This window comes from Coloeus monedula, assembly GCF_965178545.1.
Source record: "Coloeus monedula genome assembly, chromosome: 1".
Taxonomy (NCBI): domain Eukaryota; kingdom Metazoa; phylum Chordata; class Aves; order Passeriformes; family Corvidae; genus Coloeus; species Coloeus monedula.
The window spans coordinates 46,493,921-46,517,705 of NC_138781.1; the positions used below are offsets into that span (position 1 = coordinate 46,493,921).

The 23,785-nt window shown below is 43.7% G+C and overlaps 1 protein-coding gene across 1 annotated transcript; it reads right to left on the reverse strand.

Annotated features, from left to right (window-relative positions):
* Window positions 1–18,579: 18,579 nt before the first annotated feature.
* On the reverse strand, window positions 18,580–19,554 carry TMEM158 (transmembrane protein 158; the record flags this gene model as incomplete). Its single annotated transcript, XM_082278864.1, has 1 exon — window positions 18,580–19,554. The coding sequence occupies one exon, from the start codon at window positions 19,552–19,554 to the stop codon at window positions 18,580–18,582; it is 975 nt and encodes a 324-aa protein (XP_082134990.1).
* Between the last annotated feature and the right edge of the window lie 4,231 nt (window positions 19,555–23,785).

Sequence of the window (23,785 nt, forward strand, 5' to 3'; positions counted from 1 at the left end):
GAGAGAAGAATTATCACGACTCTGTCAGTCTTCAGTATCCAGAAGAAAAAGCATGATACTGTACCTGAATATGAATAATTTTGGAACTTTTTAAAGAAATGGGAATGTCACCTTTCCTCTTGCTTCCTCGCAGCTGTGTTCCACCTCCTGCTGCTCAGGCTGCAGCAGAAGCTGCAGAAGGCCTCTGTGAAATGCTTTCTAATTTTTTCCATTTAACCTGAAACACAGTTTCCCAGCCTTTTATTTTGGTGTGGAAAATAATGCTTGATTTTAGGGTCCATCCAAAAGGGATATTTCTTTATTGCATTATAATCCTGTAGTAACACAGTGCATTACTTCCTCCTCCCCCAAACAGCTTTCCACCAGGGAAAAATGAAACACTTATCCTTCCTTTGATTTTTGTTCAGGCATCCTGCTGGTGATAGCAGCCAATTAGCTATTTGCCATAGGATGGCAGCATCCTGAACACATATCTCAGCTGGTGAACCATTTGTCTTCTGAAGTCTACACTCTGCACCTTCTGGATATAGTTCACACCCCAATCTAACACACTGGAGCGACATGGGCTGCCAGCATCATATCTGCAAATATCAAACCTGCAAATATAAAAATGCGAAATATTTGAATGTGTGGGCATGGTTCTGACACAAAAAATGTACAGACTTTTTTTCCCCAGTTGTCCTCCTACTTTGAAAGACCCTTCTCAGCTTGCTATGGCTGTCAGGTAGAGAAGGCATTCACAAATCCTTCTTACTGACTGCTTTCCTCAGCACTAGTTTTTAAGGTTGTTTTCCCAGTGCTGTGCAAGTCCCTACAGGTGATGTGCCACAGGAGACCTTCAGGCTGCTGGAACAGCCTCATGTAGAAGCCAGTGTGATTTTAGAGCCAGAGCCAAAACATAGTTTGTTCCTATTGCTGGGGCTGCAATCTTGCCCTAGCAGAAGGAGTGACAAATGCTGCCCATAAGAGAAGAGTGTAGTACACAAAAAGTTGTTGGGTAAGAAAACAAATGTTAATCATGTAAGCTAAAAAAACCCCACCCAGTGCACAGAGAAAATTACAGACAACTGCTGAATTTTCCTACTGGTGCATCTCACTCCATTTTATTGCTAGAGCTTCTTGTAAGAAGAGTTAAGCTGCTCACATATGTCGAGATTTGCCAGGGTTTTCATTTTTAAAGTTGTGCCAGAGGGGCAGGTGGCAAAGGAGCCTGACAGTGCTTATCCAGCTTTAACATGAAGTGGAACCATCATGTTCTGGCAAGGAGGCTAAACGGGGGAGTCAAGTCATCACAGCACGTAGTTTCTTGCTCAGCCTCCTCATGCTTTGCCTTTACTCCCCTCTGGACAAGCCACTTAACTGCAGTCATCTTTAGTTGCTTTATTTTTGTGTTAGAGACAGAAATATCTGTGCCACGTTTCCATGCCTACTCATATTTACAGAGTTTTTTCTGAAATCCCAAGCTGAAATATCAAAGGAAAGGCTTGATAATAATGTGACAGCAAAGAAACTACACCTCCAGCATCCGTTGTTTTGCCCTGAGTCTTTTCTTCCAGGAGAACAGATATTCAGAAATGGACGTCGATAGAACTCTAAACACAAGCAAACTGAATAGTTTGTATTTCTTATTGTCTTTAATGATGTTCAGTGACATGAAATTGTTACCATGGAAACTAGTTTAACAAAGGTGTTATATGTGCTGTTTCCAACATTCAAGCAAGGCTCCTGTCTCTACCAGTGAAGTTTTAGAGGAAGGAATGACTTCTCAGTGTCTTCATGGATCAAACAATAGGTCTCTGAAAACCCACAGTCCAGTAATTAGATGTTTGTGGGACTTCACACAAACAGGACATCCATTGTTCCCAGCTCCTTCCCTTTTAAGGATTCAGTATAAATTTAAGATATTATTAGTTGAAGACCCTTCAGGAAATGCTGGAATTGAGTATGGCGTGAAAATGGACCTGCCAAATCAATTATTTTCTTCTAGTGCTTTGCTGTAGGCTATTTTAGAACAGAACAGATATGATCTGGACTTTCAAGATGGGGTTCATCTAACAAAAGTTAGATGATGAGAAAACAGAATATTCTGCATCTTTATGTGTTTGGTGATGAATCTCCTCTCACTTCCAAAAGACGTATCTCCACAGAGCATGCTTCTGAATTCCATCCAGAGCTTACAGGAGGCAATTTATTCTTCATAGGATATAATTCCTGTTATACTCTATTCTTTTTCCATTCTTCATAAAATTATATTAAATAGCATGTAGAGAGAGAGGGGGGAAGCCTGAGGCACCAAAGGTTAAGGGGTTTTCTCGGGTGTTCCAAGCAGTGCCTGTGAGGCAGATCTGCTGTACCAAGGTAGTGCAGCTCTGCAGGAAGCCTACAGAGCTTGTTACACCCCAGGATGGACTGGCTCAGGAAGGACAACCTGCACAAGAGATCCCTGATGATGCAAATTTGAAAGTCTGGAAAACAAAACCTGCAAGGAGAAATGGAAAGGTGAGATTTTAGCCAAAGAGAGCACTGAACAGTGACAGAGAAAGGTTGAATACTTTGAGGGTAGCTATAAGCAGGAAGGGACTGTTTGTTTGAGGAAAGGATGTGTTAAAAAGGACAAGGAATAATGGGTTTAAATTATGCTTGGTGGCATTAAGATTTGGCTTTAAGGGTGGGATTCATCTAGGCATGTATAGACATCTACCATGTAAATACTCCATCTCAGTTTCATCCATTACAGTGAAAAGAAAGAGTCAGTCACTTACAGAGCACTGATCATCTCATCCTAAAATAGACATCTAAAATAGTGCTTTCACAACACCTCGTGCTTTTCATCCACAGCAAAGCAACCTGTTTCTTGCATCCAGCACTTCCAAACTGGCTCCTGCTCTCACAGCCATAAACACTAAAGTTTGCAAATGAACCACGTATGTGGGATGGGGTGCCAGAGGCCGCTAACCCCCCTTATCCTCATTTGCTGAGGCAAAGAGCAAACCCTGGAGCAGGCTGAACTGCTGCATCCAATTAGTGCTATGACCAGGATCATACTTAGCAGTTGTGGCACTTCCCTGTGAGTGCCAATGACCATGTTAGAAAGACCATATGTTTATGAAGAATATAAATGTCCCTGTTTCCTCTTGTCATGTGCTGGGAATTGGCCCTGGAACCTGCTTCCTATGAATCCTTTCAGAAGGACAAGGGGAAGAGAGAAAGAGGGAACGTTACCTTGGTGAAGGGCAGGTTTTCTCTTACACTCTAAGCTGATGGCACAGCACAGATGTCTGTGCAGCATCGTGGGTTTTGAGATGTGGAGAACAAGTTTCTGATGGCCAGGTTCTATATAATCAAAGAAAAATTACAGCCTGTCAGAAGGTAATAAATTAAATGACTCTCAAAATAATACCTTCTCTTCAACATATTGAGTTCTGTTCCAGATATGCACCTCTTTCTTTTTACATAATTCTTTATTCTAGTATTACCCACAGGAAAGGCCAGCACCACAACTGTCCTCCTTGCAGTGAACTCACACACACACACACATGCACGCACGCACGTGCGCTCCTTTTTCCTTTTCATTTGATAATGCCTGTAATAAAGATGCAGGGATACTCATAAGGGCTAATGGTAAGCAGTAATAAAGGGTGTACATTAGTACATTATTGTTGTCATTAAAGACATAAAGGCAAATTGCAACAGCTGTATCACGTGGAAAGGAAAAAATCTCTCCAGTCAGAGCAAATGGAGATAACTGTGCTTTGCCCATCTCTGTTCTAAACCACTGAACTCAAAAGGGCTAAAGGTTGGGTTTAGTGATCTCTTTATGAAGTATAATAAAGGATACTTTTACTGGCCAGAAAGTCTAATCCCACTACACATTTTGCTTACAGAAACACTCTGAATGTTGAGCTATGGATAAGCCACCCTGCCTTTGAGACTCTGGTAAGCTTCCATACGTTGTATCAGAAACAATAAATAAATACCACCCAAAGGAGCAAAGAAACAGCCATAATCAGTACACAGAAATCAGGTCAGCACAGTGGTACTTGTAAAACACGGAAAATATACATTACACCACCAGCACAGGCATCAAATCAATACATGAGAAGATGAGGTGTTATCAGGAGGCAAGAAACTATAGATTTCTTCTAGTTTAATTGTATTTCTGCACCTGTGTAAGCTATTAGAGGTGAGTAAATATGCCAGTGTAGAGGCTTAATGATAACTTACTCCAGCACTTCTGTAACACTTTTCGTCTTCAGAATGCCACCCGTTTGAGACATGTAGGTAAATATTAACCCTGCTCTGTAGCTGACTTATTTATAAGCTATCAGCAGGCAGGTTATGCTGGCGGGCTGCAGAGACTAATTTATAGCTCAGCCATGGGGAGTCACTTGGTTTGCCTGTACCCAGGAGTAATTTCATACTGCCGCCGATCCTTCTCCAGCCTGTAGATGGAGATTTCCTGGTCAGCCAGCTGCTGCGGTGGGAGGATAAGGGATAGCTGGCTGCAGGAGCCCCACCAGCCTCCTCCTCTCTAGATTTCACGGCCAACCCCAGAATGCCAGGACAGTTTGTCCCCTGACATTTTACCAACTGCTAGGGACAGCCAGGGGCACTTTTTTTTACATTTGGAAGAGCTTGCTCTTACTTGCTAGAGAACAAAAAGGTTCTGACCTCAACTTCTCTAGTGCAAATCAGGAGAAACAAACCACTGGGGTTGCAGCATTAGAAGCAGAGTGGTTACAAGGGAATAATTCCTTGTTATTTATTGATCACACAGAGGATTCAATTCTTGCTGTGTTACAAAGAGTCAACCAGAGAAGAAAGGACATTTCATTAAAGAAATAAATGTTTGGTGGCGATTGTTCTAGAGGCTGAGGGACTACACAACGAAAGACTTACGGCAATTTTTAACATCTTTCCTACTAGGCTAATAGCACTGTAATACACAACATCCATCCTTTCCTAATTCACTATAAACAGTTAAAAAGCAGGTCTTTAAAGACAAACAGGTGATAATTTCTGGACACAGTTATTGTCATAGCTGTTGTTGCTGTCTTGGAAACAGGATGATCATGGATAAGTACGCAGGGGCTGTGGGGAGGATGGCACCCAGCCAGCCACATGTGAGTGCTGCCGTGGGCAGCCGGACTGTGTGGAGAGGGAAACAGCCAGCAGAGCATGACAGGACATAGCTCTGCTCCCGGGAGGAAAGCTGGCACAGGGATTTGGTATGCAGGCTAAAGCACACACGTACTGAGGTAATAAAACTGATTTGGGTAAGTCTGTTGGGCCTGCATATACTGAGGTGTTCATGGTGCTTTATGCCACTGTGCATTAATGGGACAACTGGTGAATGCACATTTTCATTCCTTTTCTGCTATTTAACTTGCCAATGAGTCACTTGCTCATTGCACAGGCCAGTCTTTGATGGCATCATTAGACTGTGATTACATCATAAATCACACTGGTGTTAAAGCAAATACCCATCTCTGTAGAGCAAACAAAGATGTGCCTTGTGAATATCTTTATTTTTGTGAGTCTCTGTCTTCCTTGAGAAAGCAAGATATATACAGTCCCATTCTTCTCTGATGTACTTGAGTGAAAAATCACTCATTTTAGTTGCAGTGGCTACCTAAATGTCTTGTTTGCTCCTTTTAACTTTGTGAATTATTTACATTCAAAATTAATCATGACTCATGATGAGGTAGAGAAGAGAACAGCTATCTGCTCTAAAGGAGCAAGTCCTTCCATTTTCCAAGCCTCCCATCTGAAAAACTCATATCCCAAGAGTCAGGTCAGAGGAATGGGATGGCCAGAGGAGATAGTGGAGGATGCAGTCAGGGATCAAGCAAGATCAGGTGAAGTGGCTGAGAACAGAGAAGCAGGTCAAAGCTGGGGTGTTCAGAGGCAGAAGCAGCATGCAGAGTTTAAAAGCAGGAGACTAAAACAATGACCAGCAGCAAGAATCTGGAGCATAACAGCAGCCAAGAGCTGGGCTAAGCCAAGTCAAGGCATCCCAGCAGCCCCCCAAGGACAATCTAGGGGCTGGTGACCAACTGCAGCTCGAATGCCTGGGATCCACAGGTTGGCTCAGAATAGCCCTGACATTTTGGAGCAAGAGGAGAAGTGGGGTAGTCAGACACCTCCTTCAGAACAGTGTGGCAATGGCAGTGCACCTCTTAAGCTGCACTGTGGTAAGCTGGAAGTGTGCAGCTGAAAATTCTGTGGGGTTCCTGTGGGGTTCCCATGATGCCACAGGCTGGGTTTTCTGCTGGGACACAGCTTTGGTATTGACTTGTATGTGCAGCACATCAGAATGGGCTTGCTGAAGTTTACAGAGAGGTGTAGTCATGCTAGCACTTGGAAAGCCTGTGGTAAATTCATACACTGCCTACATCCTCTCACAGGTCAACTGTGTGTGAATCATGTTACCATTCATATACTGGGTATTTCCTCACAGAGGCCCAGCTTTCATTAATGCTGTCTCCAATTATTATTCAAACACATGCTTTTTCTATCCATCTCATACATTATTTTTTTTCCATTTCTCAATATGCAGAAGGTAATCTGATTACAACTGTGACCTTTAAGACAAGGCATACGTTGCTTTTTAAATGCCATTCTCAGTATAATGTACACATAAATGTAACCTTATTAGACACTATTACTGGTTATTAATGACATGAGGCATAAATATCTGTGCACAGAGAGTATAACCAGATGTACTCCTGAATTAAAATACCAGTCATGTTACCTCTAATCACTCAGACCTTTGGGCACAAGCAATGCTCACCTAACAAACTTAGAGACAGGAATGGATTCTTCTGTAAGAACAACTGTAGTAGTTGGTTTATCTTGCCATCATCTTCAAAAAGGCCCTCAGAGAAAAGAAAATTCAGGATGTCCAACGAAATACATTACAAGAATATACTTTTACCCAAAAATATTCTGCATGGAATATTCTGATACGTACGTCAAGGAAAACAAGAAACCATCAAAGTCACACTGGGATCTAGCAGACAAACCACCAGTGGGGAAAAACAGCTTAGGGAAAGAAGTGTGAAACCTTGAGAATGCAAGAAACCTGGAGTACTGGAACAGGCAATGTAAACACAAATGTCTTTCAGCCATGGCATTTGGATTCCACTTGCACAGCACCTTAAGGTGCAAACAACCACAGAAAATCTTGCTCAATTGAAACGCTTTTTAAAAATTCTGGCTCCCATGAGTAACTAACAAAGTGAAAATATAACAGCATGACTGATCATGGCAGGACTAAGACAGTGATCACCCCCCTGTTCTCAGCACTGGTGAGGCCACGCCTTGAATCCTGTGTCTAGTTTTGGTCCCCTCCCTACAAGAAAGACATTGAGCTGCTGGACTGAGTCCAGAGAAGAGCAAAGAAGCTGGGAAAGTGTCTGGAGCATAAGTGTTATGGGAGGCAGCTGCAGGAACTGGGGTGGTTTAGCCTGGAGAAAAGGAGGCTCAGGGGAAAACTTGTGACTCTCTACAACTGCCTGAAAGGAGGTTGTAGACAGGTAGGAGCCTGCATCTTCTCCCAAGTAACAAGCAACAGGACAAGAGGAAATGGCCTCAACCAGGGAAGGTTTAGATTGAATGTTAGTTAGAATTTCTTCCCAGAAAGGACTGTTAGGCATTGGAATGGGGTGCCCGGGGAAGTGCTTGAGTCACTGTTCCTGGAGGTATTTAAAAGACGTGTAGATGTGGCACTTAATGCTATGGTTTAGTAATGAACATGGGGGGTGCAAGGTTAATGGTTGGACTTGAGGATCTAAGGGTCTTTTCCAACCTAAACAATTCTGTGATTCCATGGAAACTAGAGTCAGTCAGAGCAGCTCTAATTGCCTCTTTAGACCAGCCTAAACACATGGTGATTGTGCTGCTTGCTCTGAAGCAGTGCTCACACCAACAGCCATGGTAGCACGACATGGCAGCTGTCACCAGGCAGCCACACCAGGAAACCACCCCCTCAGACCTGTCCCAGCTATCTGCTCTACATGCCCACAGCTCATGGACACATGCAGGATTGTGCCTCCGAGGTGGCACTGGGATGACCCTGCAGCGGCGATGGTGTCTGCTGCCCTCAGCCCTCGGCCTGCCCTCTCTCAGAAGTTTCACCCAGCTGCTCACCCAGGAGAAGGCTCAGATGTGTCAGTTCGGTGTGGTTAACTGGCACATACTGCAACACATGGGGTGAGTCAGTACGAGGCATGGGCTGCTGTGTGGTACTTTCCATCGGTAATGTTCTCATGGGATCTATTTTTTCAGCATATATATATATATCTACACATATATATATATATTCTATACTTTCTCTGAAGTAACTCAAACCCCTACATTTCAGTTGTCTGAAATAACACAAAAACCTATGGTAATGTGGAAAGTTAAACCCCTCAAATTCAAAACAGAGGAGCTGATACATCCTCCTTTCCTTATGCTTTACCCAGACTGACTGCTCAGTGCTTTGAACTGAAATAAAGATGAATTTCTGAAAAGCATTGCAGCAAACGTTGATTTCTTTTTTCTCTGAAGTCACACTCCACTCTTTACAACAGGCAGCGTAAAGAAACATCCAGCTCACTGTTTCTGTGCTAACTCCAAGCCTAGTATTGCTTGTAGCAAGTTTTTGCTGAATTGCTCACATATTCCACTGCTTCCTGAATAACCACAACTATAAACATACTGAGTAAAACTAGGCAGTACAGCAGCTGTAGGAAATAAAGGCAAGAAAATTAAGACGATCAAAGTGAAAGAACATTTTGTACCTTTTAAATCCTAATATTCAAGACAGTCTTATAGGTAGATGAAATATGCTTTTATCATTGAAGAACTCAAAGTAGTAGTTTGAAAACATTTTATGTGCATTGTCATGAGTAACTGGTTTTACTGTGAGTGTGGGATTGGAAGATACTAGGAAGCAGCTAAGCACAATGATTATTTGCCAGGCAGTAGCAGATAACACATGCTTGGGAACTTGCTGTGAATGCTTCCTGTTGCTCCAGTCTATCTGCAGTCCTCAACACTGAAGATTCTGGTATTTTAAACATATTACAGAAATGTATTAACTTTGGTGTTTTCCATCTTATGAGCTCTCTGAATATCATTGTTAGAAGGATTTAACTGTGATTTTAAGCAGGTTTTTTTGTCAGAAATGTCATTAACACTATTAATCCTCATAGATTTTGCATTATCTTTTTATATTTAACAAAAGAAACATAGCAATAGAGACCACTTGATTGACACAAAGATATTAAAGATAGTGCAGTTATCAGATGAATCACAGGCAATTTGATGAAATTAATTGGGAAATGTTCAAAAAGTGATCCTATCCCTGTCACTATGCTAAAAGACTTTCTAATCATGCAGTTAAGGGGGGCTGTTCTCATGGCAATTGGCAGGAGTTACATGCACAGGAAAAGGCTCCTGTCTTGTTTTTGAAGAACTGGATCATTCAGCATCTGTGCTTCAGGGGGGTTGTTTTTCTTACACAGGTAAAGTCTCTGATTTCTGCTCCACTGTGCTCTGCACATGTAGGAAAACAGATTAGCTACTGTTGTTTTCTTTCTGCACTTCGTGTGTGGGAGGAGAGTAAATCTCTCTGACCCATTCCACCCACGGCACTTCAGTTAGCATTGGGCATCACCATTATCAATCTCACTGGATGAATTCAGGGAACTCAGAATTGTCACAGGCATGAAAAATTCCAGCTGTAGGAAAAAAATAAGAGTTGTATTCTTCTGTCTTAAACCAGCATGGATTGATGCCTTTAAGTGTTACATTGGGGATCTCATGGGGAGAGGGTATGAGTCTCTGTTTCAGAAATGGAGATAAGTAAGTGACATTTTGGAGGATGGGTTTTGTCATAGGCAATCCACTCTAACATAAGGATAGCTAGAGCAAAGCCTAGGAAATTACATTTTATATGCAGGGCAAAGAAGTATTCCCAAGTAGCATCCATAAATTCTAAAAAAAATAACCAGACAATTCTGAAAAAAATAAAAAAAGTCAAACTCTGAAAAAAAAAAATAAAGCAAGCCGAAAAAGCCTGCAAAACTCTGAGTATGGGATAAAGACTTCAGTACACGGCTCATATAATGCACAGACACTCCTGGAAAGCTCAGCTAAAGATCTTTTCTGCTCAAAATGACTTTTAGACCAAGCCTCATTTCATTTCCAAAATGGAGGATATGGTTTTCCTTAGCTGCCCCACATGGACCTATAAGGAAAGTCCACAGCCATGGAGCTGAGGAGCACTCCACAGGCATGGAATGCAACCAAATGAGCAAGAGGAATGAGAGGTCTGCTGACAATGGTCTTCTCCATGAACGGCTACATTACATACATGTACAGCTATAGTAGTTTTTGTGAGAAACTGCTGCTTGCATGGGCTCGCAGTAAATTTATTCACAGTAATAGCCACCATAACTGTGTGTCCAGGAAAGAAGGAAAGGTCATGTGTGGCTGGGGTAGAGTGCAGAGGGATAAGACATCAGTCTTCACATTCTCAGCCCCTAAGTGATCCTACAAATAGATAGTGGGAATTGAGGTGCCATGGGAAATGCTCGTCTTAGGGACTAGATGAGGTGTTGCATACAAACATCATGCCCCAAAAGTGGGTTTCTCTGTGTTAAGAAAATGATGTGACCCTGCATCATTAAATGCTTTACATGTCCTGGAGGAAATGAAAAAAATCTCAAGAATTCATACTAAGTATTGCCTGAAGAAAGTACTTTCCAGTTTCCATTTAGGAGCAACTACATTTCTGGCATAATTAGGCACATCTCATATTCTCCAGAGAAAATGTGATGAAACACAAAGTGCAAGAAAAGAAATGAAATAGCCCCATGATTAAATCTCCACCAGCTACCTCCATACCAAATCTTTCATATCTTCACCTCCTAAAAAATATTTCTTACACTTTGGGGAATTCTTTCAAATTCTTTTGGATTAATTACAATCTCTTCCAGTAATATTCATCACTTAGTAATGATTTGTTTTAATATGTCTGCTCACAGCAATACCTATCAATGGGAAAAACATTTCCAAAGTACAGCTATTGCCTGGATAAATTGTGCAGAATACCTTAATTGAGCAACACAAGGCTCTATACATGCCCTTCAGTGCAAAAACGAACACAGAAGGAATAAAATCATGTTCATGCTTTGCATTTTTATTGTGCTTCACACATTCAAAATGCCGTATGGGATTTACCTCATTAATCCTTTCACTACCAGTATGAAAAGTATAAATATTATTTTGTCCCCATCTAGAGGGACACAGACAAGTTTTCATAAGGCCTGAACCTCACAAGCCCCAGTCTGAGCTGTATGCATTTATCATCTTACGAAAGGAAGGCTGTGGTGAGTTAGCCTGGTCACTCAGCTGTTAACTAGTAAAGCCAGAAAGCTACTAGACCAACACTTGAAAAATCTGCCAGATCCACTGCTCATACAACTTTCCCATGTGCCATCATCCAGGGCAACCATGTTGACTCTCTGTGGAATCTGAGATTTAATTGAAAAGTAATGGGTTTTGGCCCTGTGGTTGCATACCTGAGCCAAGTGTAACTTTAGATGCTGATCCACTCCTAAGTGAGATCATTTCTGCTCTGGCTGTGAGACACCTACCTTTGGTTAGAGCAGAAGGCAGGATGAGACACATTCTAACATTTCAGTTGAGGATACGTGGGAAAAATTACATGTGAGGGTTCCCATAATACACGAGAGAGGGTTTTGGGCAGGTGCATGAGTAGAGAGTGATTCAGAGACAGGACTTTGAGAAATTAAGGAGGAAGGAACTCTTCAAATTGGTCTGCTTTTCATTTACCAGAAGACAAAATAACTGAGGGCCCTTGCTCAGTGTCTGGGGCAGATGTGGGGAAGAAGTCCTGTGACAATAGGACCAGTGGGAGAGACAACTTTTCACTTGGGTTTCACCCTCAACACAAGGTTTCCTGTTCATCTTTGTCCTAGAAGTGCCACAGACCAAAGGCATGAGAGGTACAGTCTGAATGGGTGGGATGCAGAGTGGAAAAGCAGAAGAAACTGACAGCGCAGTTTCCTGAAGTACTTTTTTTAGGGCTTGATAATAAAAGACACTTGTGGGAAAGACAGGTGGGAAATCTGAAGGCAGAAAATGTCAAGGTAAATACATGCTATGGGATGAGAGAAGGGAAGTCGGACTTACCAAGTGAGAAAGAACAAATCTTGAGAATGATTAATTTTCAATGACAGAAGACAAATGGAGTGAAACTTTGGAAACAATGAAGATAGGCACAAAAAAAGGGAAGATTATGTAGGTAGTCGTTAAAGTGTTTGAATGAGGAAGTATTGGCAATGTAGAGCAGAATGCCATCCACAGCATTCCAGCACGTAGTCTTGTCTACAGCAGCGACCTGACCCAGCCTGGGACATGCAGTCATACCAGCATTGCTTCAGGTGGAAAGCTTTAATACAGTTACGATGAACATTCTTGCGTTGGACAACGAGAAACATATTTTTGGCATGGATCAATGCAAGATGTGATGGAAGAACCATACCCATTCCAAAAAAGTGATATTTTAGCATGTTTTCCTTACAACCTCAGAGAACATATGAAGCAAAATTAGAGTAGAATCAGAACCACAGAGTCACAGAACATCCTGAGGCAGAAGGGACCCATGAGGACCACTGAGTCCAGCTCCTGGCCCTGCACAGGACAACCCCAAAAAACACACCATGTGTCTGAGAGCATTGCCCAAACACTTCTTGAACTCTGTCAGGCTTGGTGCCATGACCTGGGGTAGAGTAGATAACATATGCATGAAAGTGCCCTGCCATTTCGTTGTTTAGCTGCCAGCAACACATAGAGTTTTATTAATGGTATGGTGGTGTCATTTCCTAATTTTTCTTAAGCCTCACATTTATTTCCAGGCTGTTATTCTCTTTTGCCACTAGTTGTCCCACCTGGGGCCAAAACTGCTATCAGTTGTTCAAGCAAAGAACTGAAAAGTTTGAATATGGAAAGATTGAATATGAAGTACGTAATCAAGTTTCTAATTCACTTAGTGTCATTTTCTTTCTCCATGATCTTAAACACTGTCTTTTTCCCAGCTGATACTTCGCAGCTTCTTTGCAGGATGTACTGGCACATTTACTCCCTTTCATGCTTTTTCTAGGTCTCGTTTTTTTATTCCTCCACGATCTTCTGTATCTTCATTCAAAGCACTTCATGTTGCTTAGCAACACCCAGAATGACACCAACAAGGTACAGTCCCACAGCTTCTAACAAGTCTCACCTTACAAGGAACAAACATATAATTTAACTTTGCACTCCCAGTGAATTCACTTCCTCAGAATGGCACTGATCTCTTATTTATGTCTCATTAATCTGATGTTTTCTAGGACAGCTAAGAACAAGTCAAACATGCAGAAACAAACAGCATTTCATAGGATATTTGCATCTTGCAATTTTGCTCTGTTTTGTTCTGACATTGTTAAACTGCCGAGATAACAAGAAAGCGAAAATAAAAGATAATGTTTTAGATCCTGGTTTTCCCAACATGCAGATCCAGGGACTCTGATTGACATATAAATGCTCAAACTGCTACACTCAGTTATGAACCCAAACTTTATAAAAAGTTGGAGATGTGAGACTGAAGCCTGTCCACAAATCTAATTAAACACCATCCAGTTATTTCCAATAAACATCTTTAATATCCCAAATTTTGTACCAGACTGCTTTCTTCCTCAGCACAGTAGAACAGAAACACAACAAATAGGTTAAGCTAATTTTTTTTATTATTATTATTATTATGATGATTTACAATTGTTTTGGACAACTTATTTAACCAGAACTATTATGAAGATGGGACAAGAAATACAGTAACTTATCTGTCACAAGCTGTTATTAATTCCAAATCACAGAAGAGAATTTTTTTTCCACAAAAAATCACATACAAAATCACAACATGAAACACTCAAATGCACTTCTGATCTTCACTGAAATCTTCGGCTTCTGAGGGGAAAAATGGAAACTGATTTTTTTGTTTAAAAATATGCTTCTAAAAATCAGTTACTGGTTAAAAAGATTTTTTACGCTTTGAAATCTGAATACATTTGGGATTTGATATTTACACTTTTCCCAGAATCATTACAAATGTTTTTTTGCAAAGTCAAGGCCTCTCCCTGAAATATATTGGAAAAAATTTACATTTATTCAGTAAAATTCCTTGAAAAATAACTGAAATTTTCATACTGGCTTCAGAAGGAAGCTAACTTCCAAGCTGGCAAGGCCCTACACTGGACTGAGAAATCCTGGCTTTGGATTTATAAACTACGTGTATAAAAAACCAAAGAGGAACAAGAACATCATACCTACCCCTACATCTAGATATATATATATATATATCTTCAAAATAAATCCTTTGATCTCCAGTCCTACAAAACCTCAATTAACTACCCGATTTCACTAGGCTTTTGTTCGGCCCCTGGGATCACGTAACATCAGCCCTGGAGATACTTTTATTCAGCAAGCAGATGTGATTATGAATAATACTTATTCAGCCAACTACAGCTTTTAATTAGGTCTTTTTAGGGTCTGGTTCCGTAGCCCTTACTCATATTGAGTAATATTCACTGCACAAATAGTCCTGCTGTTGCAGTTGCATTAATCATCGAAAGCACTGGTGAACTAAGCCCTGGATAAGTAACAACTCTTACATTTAACCTAGTACGGCAGTTTTGCTCCAAATATCCAAATACCTCCTGACCTACAGAAATGCTTGATTACTGACAACCTATTGAGCAGCAGTATGCTTACATAACATATAGCTATTATTATACTGTACTACGTTTTTGTATTTTTATTATTGGAATCAATGTGGCACTAAGAACAGCAAAACTGTGTCCATGCTAAAACTACATATTCCTCTGTATACTTCTGCTTCTAACACATCTATGAAACATAACTAAGAAAATAGGTGAGAGATTAAATTCTGAGGGCTGAATATACAGAAAAAAATTGTACTAGTCTAACACTAGCAGACAAGCTTACTACCTTCTAATGCTGAATCTTGAGAGTGTTGCTGGCTCCTGGAATGAAAACAAAAATCTGTAATAGAGTTGAATTACATTGAAAAAGTAGATCAAGAAACTCCCTCTGTTTCTACGTATCCCTTGCTTTCCAACAAACATTTGTATGTGTATAAAACCAGGATAACTTACCAGGAAACATGATCCAAAAAATAGTGAAGGAAAACCAGTACTGCTTCCTCAGTATTATTTGTTTCTCATCATCCCTTTTCTCACTTCTGATTTAACTTTCTCTTCTACACAGTGAGTCCTCATATGTAGATAGATACATACAAATATATGCCCTCCCTGAGTACATAAAGGATTATATATGGTGACTAATCTGCTCTCGTGCTGACCCTGGTACCAGCTGGTCTTAAAAATAAATCCAAATGAATAAAAATGGCTTAGAATAAACTCCAGCTAAGAGACAATAAAGCTCCACTGCCAGCGAAGAAGAAAAGAAATAGACATTTCAGTGTCTAAACTTGGAATCTTAAACTAGCTGGTGTGCAGATGTATCATTTCACATTGTCCTGGGCTTGCCTCTTCTCGGTTGCATTCAGATGCAATTCCCATGCATGAAGGCAAAAGTTACTCAAAATCATAGTTTACTTAGAGTCGTAGTAGCAGCCACAGCTACAGGAGCAGAGCTATTGATGTTAGATGTAACAGTGACTGAAGAAAGCTCTCAGTTTGCATAGTGCATTTCCACTCTCTGTTCTTTACAGGAGAAGTCCTACTGCCACCTCACTGAAACCCGAGGGTTCAGGGAGTTAGATCCAGGCTAAAGCCTGTACAGCAGGTAATCCCTGTGCCCCTGCTGTGCCTTAAACTCCTCTTCAAGGCACAGAAACACGGACTGGTCTTTCTCTGCGAAGGGAACATCCTTATGCCCACGATTACTGCGATCTAAGGAAACACCTTCCCTAACCCACAAGGGCTCTTTGCACATTGTGTCTGAGATCAGGACTCCCTGAAAACATTACAGTTTTTTGTATTCTGGACAAGATTTGCTTTCGGAGTTTGTTTGCTTGTTTAGTGCCATCCCTCTGTTCTAAACATTCGGGTCTTAGCAGATTTTTAATAGCTCCAGTTACAAGTGTATTTATAGAATAACTATGAGAAAATCCCTCTCTTGTATCATGTTTTTTAAGTGAAGCAGCAAAATATTCTGAGTGTGGCACTGTCTATTCACAAAGTTTGTATTCAAGCTGATATTGATAGAAGTTAGAAAAACCAGTTTTGGTGTACCACTTGCTAAGTGTCTGCAAGAACTGCAAATAATAAGCCTTTAGTAACTGAAGCTGTTTCAGACAGTAACACCATTCCCTTGTTTACGTCGATGCAATTCAGAAAAAATACCCCAATATCACATCACTGGTGAAACAAGGATAAGCAAGAGATTCTACCCTTAAGTTTAAGCACAGGCTGCCTGGATCAGTGAGGACTATATATCATGAATTAATAAAGCCAGAAAAACTTCCAGTCAAAATTGTTAACTCTCTGCCTAAATGCATCTCATTCAAAAGATGAAATTATTCTGTACCATGGCAACTTTTCTGAGGTCTATTCCATACGTAGAACATTTCTCTTTTGAGAGGGTGTTAGCAGTACCTTCATGTTTTCCTGCTAGCCCTGCCTTTCAGCGTGAAGAGGCGTCTCTGTCACACAGGACATGATAGGCAAAGAATTGCCCTCTAGCAAGTCAAATGTCTGTGCACAAGAGTTCCCACAAGGTGGAAATGACACCGTTTTACATGTCAAGGAAAGAAAATAGGGGCTCTCTAAACCAGGCATACAGGGGCAGGTGCCCTTTGGATCAACAGGTCAAGAGAATGCTTCTCACTGTGACCGGATCCTCTACTTTCTGAAAACAACACAATGGCAATGTTTACTCAAGTGGCAACCCCAACAACAGGATTAACAGGAGAAACAGTGGGTGTAGAGGCAGCCCAGTAACATGGAGTATTTTTAAATCTTGATTTATTTCTGCTGTTTGTCAATGTTTTACTCTCTGTCCTTTTTTTTCCCAGACAGCATACACATAGAGCATGCATTTATTTTATTTTGTTCTCAATTAAAAAATATGGGAATCCTAAGAATTTAATCCTTCCAGACTTTTCATCCAGTCATTTCCACCATACATTACGAATACACCAAATTACCCCCAAGCAAATTCATGCATTCCTAGCAGATTAAATACATTGATGTTGACAAAAGAATGAGAATTCCTATTGCAAATATTTGTCACTTAGCTCGTATTTTGGTTTTTGAAACTTCAGCTGGACTAATCATGTCTAAGGCAAATGAAACAACTTTTTATAAGGCTAAACAGTTGGAAGTATACAACAAATGATATTTCAGGCTACACAACTGTCTGCTCAAACAAGAGAGAAGAAATCTTTCTTCTTTGCATGCGTGCACAGCAGCAGCTGGAATCTAGTTCTGGACTGGCAGCTCCTGCCTTCTCACCCCACAGACTTGCTGTGAGCAACCCTGCAGACTGGTAGATGAAAAAGAGGTACAGTATTACTGTGTCTCCAACAAATACACTGCATCTAAGCTGGTTTTGAGGAATGAACTTTGGGGAAGTCAGAGACTTGCCCCATGCTGTTCAGCATAACTCAGAGTGGGCCTCATCTTCCCAGGACTGAAGCCACCCAACTTCAAACCGAGGAGAAAGCCGTAGTCTGTGGAATTGTGCAGATGAAATTGCTTTGGAGGATCTCTGCCACAGCCATGCTCCCCACCCCTCTCCACCCAACCCTGGTGCAGGCATACAGACCTACATCTGTTGTACAGATAGGGCAGTCAGAAAGGGTTTGGGATTCTTTTTTTGCCACCAACAGCCCTGGTAACACCATTTCACGGGGAAAGGAGCTTCGTGGCAGGTTTGCAGGCAGGAAGGCCAGCCAAACCCTCTATTCCACCCTGGAGGAAACAGACCAACAAAAGGCTACAGTGGCTCCAGAAAGAAAACCTCTGTATTAAAAGCCAAATAATGCGGAGCTACAATAATAAATACACACTATCTCAACCAGGAAATACAGTGTGAAAGGTTCATTAAAGTTCAGCTTCAGCAATAACAATATATATACCAGTTCTCCATTCTGTCAGAGACATCCCTTTCTGTCCATAAAGGAAAAACCCGTTCAGACTACATCCTATACAAAAACACTACTCCGACAACAAATGCAGCCAAATAGGAGGGTCTTTGATTTCCTCCACTGATTTTTTAGGGGGGCTTTTTCTTGCCTGTTTTTTGGGGCGGTTTTTTGTTTGGTTTTTTGTTTTGTTTTTTTAACTAAAAGGTTCGTTTAAAACGGGTATTAAAGATACAAAACGCGCACATATGATTTGGTGCCCTCGGGGCCGGGCCGGGCGCTGAGGCGGCCCCACGTTCCGCCGCGCACCTGTGGCACGCTGCAAACAAGACAAACACGACAGAGTCCGTCCCGCGTCCCTCCACAGCACAAGACGAAGAGAAGGGGGTCACCGGGAGAGGCTACTTGGCGGCGGCGGCGGTGGCGGTGCCGGCGGCGGTGCCGCGGCGCTGCTCCATGCCGTTGGGCAGGAATCCGGCGATGATGGGCACGGGCCAGATGAGGGCGGCCACGCTCCATACGATGATGACCAGAGTCATGAAACAAGCCACCAAGGTGGACTCGATGGGCTTGCGGTTCATCCGCCAGCCCGGCTCGCCCTTCAGCTCCTCCAAGCTGAAATCCAGGCAGCAGAAATTCAGCGGCTCCCCTTGCAGCCAGTACTGGCCGGGCTCGGCCGCCGGCGTGTAGGAAAGCGAGGAGGAGGCGGCGGCAGCCGCGGCAGCAGCAGCGGCGGGGGGCTGAGGGGCGGCGGGGGGCTGGGGCGCGGCGCTCCGCAGGCGCCCGACCCGCCTGCCCCGCACCCAGCTGCAGCCCACGCAGAGGCGCAAGTCCTGCTGGGCGCCGCCGGCCGCCAGCCCCAGGTGCTCGATGAGCAGCGGCGGCCCCACGCGGTGGAAGGCGGCGGAGAAGAAGGCCCGCCCGTGGCTGTTGGTGGAGAAGAGCAAGAGGTCGCACTGGATGCCCAGCGGGCGGCTCCAGCGGACCAGCAGCGAGCTCAGCATCTGCCGCTGCACGCTGATGTTGCAGTGCGGGTCCTCGGCGGGCTGCGGCTGCCCCTGCGGCTGGGGACGCTGCTGCTGCTCCTGCTGCTGCTGCCCCTGCTGGTCCTGCCCGGAGGTGGTGGGAGCGGAAGGGAAAGGCCCTTGGCTAGGGGTAGCCGGTGTGCCCGGGCTGTCGGTGCTGCCTTCCTCCTTGCTTGCTGCCCCGTCGAGGTCCATCTCGAGGCTGGCCAAGGAGCGGGAGGAGGAGTTGGCAGGGGGCAAGAAGAGCTCCTGCTCCTGCTCCTCCTGCCCGCTGGCAGCCGCCAAGGGGCTCCAGCCCTGGCAGGGCGGCAGGCAGGCGGCCAGCAGTGCCGGGAAGAGCAGCGGCAGCATGGCATTAACTTAGAGCCGGAGAGGAGGGAGAGGAGGAGGAGGAACGGGAGGCTGCATGGCGCTGCCGGCTGCCATCTGGGAAAGGAGGCACAGTGCTCTCGCCGAGCGAGCGAGAGAAAGGGAAGGAGGGTGGAGGCAGGCGAGGGGGTGGGAGCGGGGCTGGGGCTGCCGCGGCGACGAGCCGAGCGAGCCGGGAGCCTCGGTGACGGCAGCGGCTCCCCCGCCTCCCCCGCCCCCGGCCCGGCCTGGCCCGGCCCGGCAGCGCCCCGGCGGGAGGAGCCCTGCGGGCCCTCCGCGGCCGGCGGAGCTGGCCCGGGGCAGCCGCGCTCCGGGCAGGCAGCGCTCCCTCCCCGGGGCGTGGGCCGGCAGCGGCCGCCGCTGTCCCCTCAGCCGGGGACCCTCTCCCCACAGGGACCCCTCTCCCGCGCCGCCGCCGCGCCGGTACCCCGTGCCCGTGTCCGAGGGGAGAGCTGGAGCCTCCCAGCTCTACCGCCACCGCCGCACCCGCGGGGGTCGCCGTGGTGGCCGCCGCTCTCCCTCCTCGGTGGGCAAGGGCGAGGAAAAGGGGCTGGCGGCGATCAGCGCGCTCCCGCCGCCGCCTCGGGCCGGGGCGGGGGACGCGGATGCGGGAATAGCATCCAGGAACCGACTGCACACGCTTTAACTGCGACTTTATAGCAAGGGAACGGCACGGGACGAGGGAGACGCGCAGAAAAGGAGTTTAAACTCGGTGGCGGTGCCCTCTAAGTCCGGACTCAGCCCCAGGATCTGCTCCCTCAGCTGGGTGTCCAAACCTGGCCTTGGACCACAGGCATCCCACCCGTCCGACGGGCGCTGTCGCTCCTTGTAGCAATGATTTAAACGAGGAAGCTGCTTACAAGCAGCACAAAGCTCCTAAGCGTGGTAGCCGTGAGATTTGGCAGCGTTTTTGAAACGCTGTTTTATAAGCATGATCGTTTATAATCAGACTAGATAGTCAGGCTTGTTTTGTGACCCTGTGCTAGTTACAGTATTACTCTTGACACGGTTTGGGGCTTGCTGTGTTGCAGTTTGACACTCGGAGCCGAGGGGAGGGTCAGAACTAATGACACAAACGTCTCTCAGTTTTTACTTGGAGCAGAGGATGGGATAGAGTTACATTATCCTGGCAGGCATCCAGAACTGAGACTCTCTTCTTTGTCTTTGCAGCGTTTTTGGACAAATAGACATGCAAAAGGGATACACTAGTCTTTCCCAAATAATAGAACTGAAGTCACTAAGGCTGTCCTTTGTGATTGGCATTGGTCCCACATCAGGCGTTCCCACGTCAAAGTGACACACGGACACATTCTCACTTGAAGAATAAATGCCTATAATATCAGCCTCAAGTCCTTCAGGTGAGTGAGGGAAGTGAATGAGGGTAGAGAGTGAATTTTAAATTTGATATTATTCAATGTGAAAGAAGGTAGTGAATCGGTTTTCTTTTAAAACCTGTGCCTAAATATATCATGACAGAATCCAGAGTTGTTTGCCTTGTATTCAAAAGATATCTGAGTAGCAAAATGTGTTTATGTTTGGTCCCAAATTAGTCCAAAGGGTACCTGGCTACCTATAGTTTGGCTAGGTTTTTGGTTTTGCTTACTACAGAGAAAGACGCCTGATGAAATGTTCAAAGCAAGCTGTCTGCATCCAATTCTGGGCTCGTGCTCAAATGTTGCAATACAGTTAATACATTCCTCAGTGTGTCTTATTTAACAGTTCTCTGATATTTTTTATTGCCTGTTGAATGTGTCTCTACATGCTTCTCCTGATGTCATTTGTCGTATCCACACTTGCACACACTTGTGGGGCTATTGTACGTCTGCAGACCCCAGATCAGATTAAGAAAGGGCTAGTGTGTAGCAAGTAATGCCAAAACTGTGTGGCCTCTGTGTGCACAAATTACATTGCATTGGGATTTTTGGCAAAAAGGACTGGAAATGAAACTAAGCCTCATAAATAAGATTTAGCTCCTGAACGCTGTTGCAGTATGTGGGTGGCAAATGTTCTCAGGGAGAGCTTCAGTTCTTTTGGTTTCCACTCCCAGCATCCAATTGAATGCAGTCAGGGGTTTTGCGAAGAAATTGGAGGGGGGAAGACTTGAGCTAAGTTTCTTTTTCTGCAAGGAAAGATAACCTGCCACAGGAAATTTAAATGCATTCAGCATCACTTAGACCTCCATAGCAAAGAGCTAAAAGACAGCAATTTATTTCAGGTTGGAGATACATGGGTGCCTCATACCTATTCCTCTTCATCAAGGAATAATTGACCAAGTGGGTGGAAGAAGCAGAAAGTGTGTTAGATCATTGATTGGAAGGCACTGTCCAGCAGGGCCCTTTACAGATACTTTACTTCTAGATCTACCAGATATAATTAATCTCTGCATGGATTCAGTTATTCAAAGAGATTACAGCACACTTGAAAACTTTGTAAGCACAGTTATTATCTAGCTCTATTCTGTTGTTTTCAGCCATAAATCTCAAAGAAAAAAGTAGTTTTGTGGCTGGAGAGGCTGAAGCATAACGATATTGGGGGCCAGCCAAAGGTGACCTACATGTCACAGGCAGATCAGAGTGTAGGTTTTGCAGGTTTGATTCTATAGCTATGACTAGTACTATAATATGTACCATAGGTCACAGTAGCATTTGACAGTATGGTAGAGGAGGTGTGAAGTGGGCTATAATGATAAAATTTTAGAAGGGAATAATGAGGTAACAAGACAGTAGGAGTTTCATAAGACAGACTGCAGAGCAGCTGGAAGGGTGAAGATTAATAGTAAAGGATGATCAGAATCTTTGGAATTGTTTTAGTGACATTTTAACTAAGCATTTTTAATAAAGTACTGTTTGTGAAATACTTCAAGTAAGATGAAATCAAGAATAAGTATTTCTACCCAAGTGCCATTAAAATTGCTTCTCCTGAGGGTGCTGCTTCAGAGCCTCAAGTCTCATTGCAGCTTGTGAAAACTGATCCTAAGCAGATAATGATTCCAGAAAGAAATCTGTAGTTGCATTCAAGTCAGAAGCTTGTGATGCTCAGGCAGTGTTTCTCAATTCAGCCAACTCATGTGGATCTGCGCTGAGGAACAGGAGTTACTGCGGAACTTTTCTTGACAGAGGATATGCTTTTGTGGTTGTCATTTCTGAAAGGAGTTGAATGTCGGAGAGAAGACAGGAAAGTAGTGGAGTACAGGGTTGGATATGCAGCTGTAACCTTACAGAGATATTTTTCTGTGGAAAGACTTCTACTGTCAATTACAGGAAAAAAGATGTAGGGAGCAAGTAAGTATAGTGATGCATTATCAATCTGTGTAAACGTGCCAGGTAAATAAGGAGAATTTCACAGTCAACAGCTGAAGAGGGAGGCTGGGCCAGGAGAAAGAAGGTGGTACTTGAGTCCTCTCAGGAAAAAAAGCAGTTTCAGTTCTGTAAAAGGCGTAAGATCAAATCATCCTGGGAATTGTTCTGAGACATCTACTTGTTCCTAACTGAGGAAAAATGTTTCTGTGATACAGTTTAGAAGGGTTGGTTGACTAATGGTTTCTCAGCTGATGTGGGGGGAGAGTCTCAGAGTAATGCAAGGAAGTGAACTAATCATGTAATGTCTGTGGAATCAGTTCTTTGAAGAGTCATAGATAATCAGTGGTTTGCTGATTGAGGAAGGAACTAAGTGATGTTTCATACTGCCCACCAAGGTGTTTCTTTGACTGTAAGTACAGTAATCAGGACTTTCACCCTCCTCCTTTTTGCTTGGTATTCTTGTGGATTTGCCAGAAATTATTTGGGATGAAATACTTAAAGGCCACAGAAGCTTCTGAAATAGATAACAGAAGCTGTTCGGACTAAGCAGCTTGCTACTGCTACATCATGTAAGCACAATTTATCTGCAGAGAACAGAGACCATGTGCTGCACACAACAAACCAGGGTTTTGTACCACTCTTTACCTGAATATCAAAAGCCCAGACAAAGGGAACATCCAATTGGCAAGCAGGCCAACAACAAGGGCATAATCTCTCCAGAGAAGTCAACGCATCTCTCTTAGTAAAGACACTAAGATCATAGTTTCCCAGGCATTTCTATCAGCAGCAGATTCTGCCTCTGCACAACCCTCTCAGTTATACAGACAGATGTCCCTGAAGCCATAGAATGACCCACGTGAAAGAGCCGGGGCAGATGACTGCAATTTTAAAATAACTTTGATAATCATGCCCTA